We start from the raw sequence: 8,173 nt of genomic DNA, 5'->3' as shown, positions 1-8,173 counted from the left end.
TTTATTTTTTATTTATTTATTTTTTTGTGGTACCTGGTACTGGGGATGGAACTGAGGGATATTGTACCCTCGAGCTATACCCCCAGCCCTATTTTTTATTCTTTATTGTGAAACAGGGCTCACTGAGTTACTAAATAGCTGAGGCTGGAGGTGAACCTTGTTCCTCCTGTCTCAGCTTCCCAAGTACTTGGATTACACGGGTGTACCACCACTTGGGCTTTTATTTTTTATTTTGAAACAGGGTCTTGTTAGGTTTCTGAAAGTCTCACTGAGTTGTTGAGCTCTCCTCAAACCTGGAATCCCTCCTTCTCAGCTTCCCAAGTACTGGGAATAGATGTGTGTGCCAGGTATTTTTACTCAGTGTGGTACTGCGGTTTGAACCCAGGAGAATTCTACCTCTGAGATACACCACAGCACATATATATATATATATATATATTGTTTTTTTTTTCAGGTCTGGGGATGGAACCCAGGAGCATTCGACCTCCGAGCTATACCCCCAGCCCTATTTTTTATTCTTTATTTAGAAACCGGGTCTCACTGAGTTGCAGAGGGCCTCAGAAGCAGAGCCAGCAGGGCATGGTGTTCCACGCTTGTCATCTCAGTACTTGGGAGACTGAAACAGAAGGATCACAGGTTTGTGGCCCGCCTCAACTACTTAGGTGAGGCTGTCTACGAACCGCGATGCAATCTTCCTGTCACAGTTTCCCAACTGCTGGGATTTTAAGTGTGAGCCACCATGCCCTGAACACAGGGACATTTTACTTCCAAGCTACACCCATCCATTTTTATTTTGAAACAGGGTCTTGCTAAGGTTGGTAAGTCTCACTACTTGCTGAGGCTGTTCTTGAACCTGCAATCCTCTTGTCTCAGCATCCCCAGTACGGCAATTATAGAGGCTTAGCCACCACACCCAGCTCCCCCAGCCCTTTTTAAGTTTTTGAAACAGGGTATCACCAGTTTGCAGAGGCTGGCTTCAAATCTGTGATCCCAGATTCAGTCCCAGGCTCCCAAGTGCTGGGATTACAGGCTTGTATCACCACACCTGGTTTAGTGTTTCTTTAACTTTTTTCTCTTCCTTCCTTCTTTGCTTTCTTTTGTGTGGTACTGGGATTGAATCCAGGGTCATTCTGAGCTACACCCCAAGCCTATCATCTAGCAATCAATCAATCTATCTATCTATATATTTATTTATTTATTTAGTGTTGCTGGGGATTGAACCCGAGGGTCAGAGTCTCACTAAATTGGGGAGGGCCTCACTAAGTAGCTGAGACTGGCCAGAAAACTGCCATCCTCCTGTGTTCCTCCTGTGTCAGCCTCCCAAATACTGCGATGACAAGGGTACACCACCATGGCCAGCTTTTTTTTTTTTTTATTTTGAAACAGGGTCTTGTGAAATTGACAAGGCTGTTTTCAAACCTACAATGTTCCTCTCAGGCTCCCAAATATTGGGATTACAGGCGTGCACGACCATGCCAGGCTCAGTGCTTCATTTGTAAATACTTTGTGAATTGCACATTTGTAGTGTGTGTGTGTGTGTGTGTGTGTGTGTGTGTGTGTGTGTGTGTGTGTTACTGGGAATTGAATCCAGGGACATTCTAACTTCGAGTTACAGCCTCAGTCCTATTTTTTTTTTTCTTTTTTCTTTTGCGGTACTGGGGATTGAACTCACCGGCCATTCTACCTCCAATAGTACTGGGGGTAACACCCAGGGCCTTTTCTACTTCCGGGCTACACTCCCAGGCCTATTTTATACTTTATTTGGAAATAGGGTCTCACTAAATTGCTGAGAGCTTAACTAAGTAGGTGAGGCTGGCTTCGAACCTGTGCGATCCTCCAGTCTCAGCCTCCCAAGGGCGGGAATTACAAGCGTGCACCACCAAGCCCTGGCTCTTTATTTTGAAACAGGGTCTCACTAATTTGTGGAGGACCTCACTAAACAAACAGCTGAGGTTGTCTGCGAGCTCGGATCCTTCTGTCTCAGCAGAAGGATTACAAACTGGGATTACAAACGTGTGCCACCCTACCGGGATTCCTTGGTCCTATTTTGAATTTTTATTTTTTGAAATAGTGTCTTGTTAAATTGCTGAGGCTGGCCCCGAACCTGTGTTCCTCCCTTCTCAGTTTCCCAAGTATTGGGATTACAGGCATGCTACCACGCCCGGCTTCATGGTTGTACTATTGGCATTAGGAAAAATAAATCCTACCGTGAATGGGCACAGCCAGTTCAGCCTGTCAAGTCTCCCTGGGAATAGCTGGGTTGCTTTGAAGGATGATTGGCTTCCGGCTGTTTTAAACGAGGGGCGGAACCAATGTGCCGGGTTCGCGGACACGGCCGGAGTAGTTTTCCGGGGAGGCCGGGTCGCTGGTTTCTTTCGTGGGTCCCGTCAGCGCGCATGCGCCGCCAGCGCTCCGCCGCTCCCGCCTCGGGCTTGGGGTAGGGCTCCGGGATGTCCGCGTTGTGCGACCCTCCCGGGGCCCCGGGGCCCCCCGGGCCTGCCCCCGGCACCCACGGTCCCGCGCCTCTCAGGTAGTCAGAGCCCCGGTACCTCCCCCACCGCGTTGCGCGCGGGTCCCGAGCGTTCTCGGTAGAAACCCGGATCCGACCCCGAGAACTCGCGACAGGGTTCTCAGAGATTGCTGATCGCGTCCTCCCAGAACTCAGGGAGTAGCTCGCCCAAACTCGGGGCTCTAGCGCCCGCTCTCCCAACACCTCTCCCTGCCTTTCCCGAAACCCAGTGCCTAGCTAACCTGGACCCCGCCTGGCCTTGCTCTCCCAACACTCGGGGGTACCAGAACTCTTGGCATCCCAGCCGCCTGTCGCCTTTAAACTCGAAGAGTTAAGGAGGCTGGGTTTCAGAAGGTTCTGATTTCATATACTGATTTCTAGGACCCAGGGCTAGAAATCCACTGAATGCTTCCGTTAGCCTTTCTCTTGCACATTCCCTCCATCTTGGGTGGTTTTTGTTTTTGTTTTTGAATGAACCCGAGAGGAGTGGCAGGATCAGAGCCCTTTTATCACCCCTCCCGCCGAAGATGCTGTCGTTAACAGAAAAGGCCATAAGAGGAAGGGGATTTTGCTTCTTCCCATAACACTGTCTTCCGAATGTCTAAAATGGAACCCATATGTTTCGGGAGGGAAAGGGTCAAAAGGAATCATCCTCTTCGGGCCCTGGGACTCCCTGATTCCTGGGCACATTGAGGTTTTGACTGTTGATTTGGTGGTGAATGGTTAGGATTATTGCACAATATGGGAGAGACAGGTTGAGAGGGAAAGCCCTTTCCAGGTTGCTTGTGTTGTGTGATGGGAGAGTACCTTAAAGCTGGAAAGATCTTTTTATTTGATACTGGGGTTTGAACCCAGAGGCATTCTACCTCTGAGCTATGCCCCAGCCCTTAAAAAAAAAAATTTTTTTTTTTTAAATTTTGAAACAGTGTCTCTTCAAACTGCATATCTGGCCTCCAACCTGGGCTCCTCCTGTCACAGCCTCCCAAGTACTGGTGTTACAGGTGTGCACCATTACATCTGGCTGGAAAGATTTTTTTTTTGTACTGGGAATGGAATCCTGGGGCATTCTACCTCTAACACCCAGCCCTAGTTTTTTTTTTTTTTTCTTTCTTTCTATTTATTTATTTATTTTTTGGTGGTACTGGGGTTCCTGGAAACTCTTCTACCTCTGGGCTATACTCCCAGACCTATTTTTACATTTTTATTTGGAAACAGGGTCTCCTAAGCCAGCGTGTGCGGCTGGCTTCGAACCCGCGTGACCCTCCTGTCTCTGCCTCCCAAGCGCGTGGATTACAAGCGTGAGCCACCACGCCCGGCCTTTATTCTTTATTTTGAAACAGGGTCTCATTGATTTGCAAAGGACCTAAGTAGCTGAGGCTGTCTGCGAACCCAAATCCTCCTGTTTCAGCCTACCAAATGCTTGGATTACAAGTGTGCACCACTACGCCTGGCTTGTTAGGGTGTTTTTAAAACAGATAGTACAGAAACCCAAAATGTGCATAACCAGTACGTATTTATTGAGTACTTCCATACACCAGGTACCTTAATAGAAAAAGGCTCAGTGTTGGATGGATCTTACTCTTTTGAAGGATATAGTCTGATTACTTAACCCCGATTTCCTTATCCATAAAATGGGACCATAATAATTTTACATTATTGAGCTGTTCTCAGGACTGTAATAATACATGCAAAGTACTTAAAAGAGTACCTGGCATACATGTAATCCCAGTATGAGGGAGGCTGACTGGGGATCACAAGTTCAAGGCCAGCCCTTGGCAACTTAGAACCTGTTTCAAAATAAAAGGGCTGGGGGAGCTGGCCGTGGAGGTGCACGTTTGTAATCCTAGAAAATGGGAGGCTGAGACAGGAGGATCGTGGTTCATGGCCAGCCTCTGCTACTTAGGCCCTTTGCAACTCAGTGAGACCCTGTTTCAACATAAAGAATAAAAAATAGGGCTTGGGATTTAGCTTGGAGGTAGAATGCCTCTAGGTTCCATCCCCGGTACTGCAAAAAAAAAAAAAAAAAAAAAAATGGCTACAGGGTTGTAGCTTAGAGGTAGAGCACCCTGGGTTTCATTCCTAGTACTCCAAAAACAATAAAAAATAAAGGCACCTGGCTACTTTGAAAATGATCTATTATTAGCCAGGCGTGGTGGCGCATGCTTGTAATCCCCGTGCTTGGGAGGCTGAGACAGGAGGATCATGCAGGTTCGAAACTAGCCTCAGCTACTTAGTGAGGCTCTAAGCAATTTAGTGAGACCCCGTTTCCAAATAAAATATCAAATGGGTCTGGGAGTATAGCCCGGAGGTAGAAAGCCTCTGAGTTCCACCCCCAGTACCACACACACATCTATTATTGATTCTGTCTTTACTAAAGAAAGAGATGGCATTTATTGAATGATCAGCAGGAACTGAGCCAGGTGTGGTATGTTAAATGCTATATGAACTCTTAGATGGGAGGTACAGTTATCTCTTTCACATAGGAATCAAAAGAAGTTCTCCGAGGGAACGGAACTTGCCTAATAGTCTGAGTACTTTTCCCCCCCCTCTCTTTGCTTCCTTACAGCGCTCAGGAGCTGTCCCAGGAAATCAAGGCTTTTCTGACTGGCGTAGACCCCATTCTGGGCCACCAGCTCTCAGCTCGGGAACATGCTCGCTGTGGTCTTCTTCTGCTACGCTCCTTGCCACCTGCTCGTGCCGCTGTGCTTGACCACTTGAGAGGTGTTTTTGATGAGAGTGTCCGGGCCCACCTGGCTGCCCTCGATGAAAGCCCTGTGGCTGGTCCACCTCACCTCCGTCCACCTCCATCCTCCCATGTCCCTGCTGGGGGACCTGGTCTAGAGGATGTGGTGCAGGAAGTGCAGCAGGTGTTGTCTGAGTTTATCCGGGCCAACCCGAAGGCCTGGGCACCTGTGATTAGTGCGTGGTCCATTGACCTCATGGGACAGCTGAGCAGCACATATTCAGGCCAGCATCAGCGTGTGCCCCATGCCACTGGCTCTCTCAACGAGCTGCTGCAGCTGTGGATGGGCTGTAGGGCCACGCGCACATTGATGGATATCTATGTGCAGTGCCTCTCTGCTCTCATTGGTAGCTGCCCAGATGCATGTGTGGATGCCTTACTGGATACCTCTGTCCAGCATTCCCCACACTTTGACTGGGTTGTGGCACATATCGGCTCCTCTTTTCCCGGTACCATCATTTCCCGAGTCCTCTCCTGTGGCCTTAAGGACTTCTGTGTCCATGGTGGGGCTGGAGGTGGAACTGGTGTGAGTGGTGGGAGCGCTTCTCAAACACCCTCTACAGATCCCTTCCCTGGATCCCCTGCCATCCCCGGGGAGAAACGGGTACCCAAGATTGCCTCAGTTGTAGGCATCCTGGGGCACCTGGCCTCCCGCCATGGAGACAGCATCCGGCGTGAGCTCCTGCGAATGTTCCATGAGAGCCTGGCAGGTGGGAGTGGGGGCCGGAGTGGGGACCCCTCCCTTCAGGCCACAGTTCCTTTTCTCCTGCAGTTGGCCGTCATGTCCCCAGCTTTGCTGGGCACAGTCTCTGGAGAGCTGGTGGATTGCCTCAAGCCTCCAGCTGTGCTGAGCCAGCTGCAGCAACACCTGCAGGGGTTCCCCCGCGAGGAGCTGGACAACATGCTCAACCTGGCTGTGCACTTGGTGAGCCAGGCCTCTGGGGCAGGTGCCTACCGCCTGCTGCAGTTTTTGGTGGACACAGCTATGCCCGCTTCAGTCATTACCACCCAGGGCCTGGCTGTGCCAGACACTGTGCGTGAGGCCTGTGACCGGCTCATCCAACTGCTGCTGCTGCACCTGCAAAAACTGGTTCATCACCGAGGAGGGTCTCCTGGGGAAGGGCTGCTGGGCCCACCCCCACCCCCCCGCCCAGTGCCCTTCCTGGATGCGCTGAGAAACCATGTTGGAGAGCTGTGCGGAGAGACATTACGTCTGGAACGGAAGCGCTTCCTCTGGCAGCACCAGCTCCTGGGCCTGTTGTCTGTCTATACCCGGCCTAGCTGTGGACCTGAGGCACTGGGTCATCTACTGAGCCGAGCCCGAAGCCCTGAAGAATTGAGTTTGGCCACCCAGTTATATGCAGGGCTAGTGGTCAGTCTGTCTGGCCTCCTGCCCCTGGCCTTCCGAAGTTGTCTAGCTCGGGTGCATGCAGGGACTTTGCAGCCTCCTTTCACAGCCCGGTTCCTCCGTAACTTGGCACTGTTAGTTGGGTGGGAACAGCAAGGTGGTGAGGGCCCTGCAGCCCTAGGGGCCCGGTTTGGAGAGTCTGCCTCGGCCCATCTGTCTGACTTGGCTCCTCTCCTCCTACACCCAGAGGAGGAAGTAGCCGAGGCTGCTGCCTCCCTCCTAGCCATTTGCCCCTTTCCTCTAGAAGCCCTGTCCCCTTCCCAGCTCCTGGGACTGGTGAGGGCTGGGGTGCACCGCTTTTTTGCCTCTTTGAGGCTGCATGGCCCACCAGGTGTGGCCTCGGCCTCCCAGCTTCTCACTCGCCTTTCTCAGACCTCCCCAGCTGGGCTCAAGGCTGTCCTGCAGCTGCTGGTTGAAGGAGCCTTACATCGGGGCAACACAGAACTGTTTGGAGGAGAAGTGGATGCAGACAATGAGATTCCTTCAGTAATCTCAGCTCCTTTGGTTTCTGCCTCCCTGTTGGACACTAATCGCCGGCATACTGCAGCTGTGCCAGGTCCTGGAGGGATCTGGTCAGTTTTCCATGCTGGAGTCATCGGCCGCGGCTTAAAGCCACCCAAGATTGTCCAGTCGAGAGACCAGCATGAAGTGATCTATAACACCCAGAGCCTCCTCAGTCTCTTGGTGCACTGCTGCAGTGCCCCACGGGACGCTGAATGTGGGGGGTGCTGGGGGGCCCCCACTCTGAGCCCAGAGGCGGCCAAAGCAGTTGCTGTGACCTTGGTGGAGAGTGTGTGTCCTGATGCAGCTGGTGCTGAACTGGCCTGGCCTCCTGAGGAGCATGCCCGGGCCACTGTGGAGCGGGATCTCCGCATTGGCCGGCGATTCCGGGAACAGCCCCTGCTCTTTGAGCTGTTAAAGCTGGTAGCAGCTGCTCCCCCAGCCCTGTGCTACTGCTCGGTACTGCTGCGGGGGCTGTTGGCTGCCCTCTTGGGCCATTGGGAAGCTTCCCGGCACCCTGATACAGCCCACTCGCCCTGGCACCTGGAGGCATCCTGCACTCTGGTGGCCGTCATGGCCGAGGGAAGCCTCTTACCACCAGCCCTGGGTAACATGCACGAGGTATTTAGACAATTAGCACCTTATGAAGTGCGTCTGCTGCTACTTAGTGTCTGGGGCTTTCTCAGGGAGCATGGGCCCTTGCCCCAGAAGTTCATCTTTCAGTCCGAGCGAGGCCGCTTCATCCGGGACTTTTCCAGGGAGGGTGGGGGTGAGGGAGGACCCCATCTGGCTGTGTTGCACAGTGTCCTCCATCGCAACATAGATCGCCTGGGCCTTTTCTCTGGCCGTTTCCAGGCACCTTCATCCACTCTCCTTCGTCAGGGGACATAACCTTTATCCTGCTTCAGAGAGAGAGAGAGGGGAGACAAAGGTGCTACAAAGGGTGGAGGTTTCTCTCCAAAGTCCTTGGCCTAATGAGCGCTGTCACTTTTTTCCTACCCCGCCATTTTTT

General features: G+C 51.9%; 1 protein-coding gene across 1 annotated transcript; it reads left to right on the top strand.

The window, feature by feature from the left end:
* Positions 1-2,396: 2,396 nt before the first annotated feature.
* Positions 2,397-8,052, top strand: INTS5 (integrator complex subunit 5; the record flags this gene model as incomplete). Its single annotated transcript, XM_080712640.1, has 2 exons — positions 2,397-2,530; positions 5,076-8,052. The coding sequence occupies exons 1-2, from the start codon at positions 2,451-2,453 to the stop codon at positions 8,050-8,052; spliced, it is 3,057 nt and encodes a 1,018-aa protein (XP_080568766.1). The 5' UTR covers positions 2,397-2,450.
* Between the last annotated feature and the right edge of the window lie 121 nt (positions 8,053-8,173).

Source organism: Muscardinus avellanarius, assembly GCF_963383645.1.
Source record: "Muscardinus avellanarius genome assembly, chromosome: 1".
Classification (NCBI taxonomy): domain Eukaryota; kingdom Metazoa; phylum Chordata; class Mammalia; order Rodentia; family Gliridae; genus Muscardinus; species Muscardinus avellanarius.
Note: the sequence above shows the minus strand (reverse complement) of the source record. Positions and strands in the feature narration are given on the sequence as shown.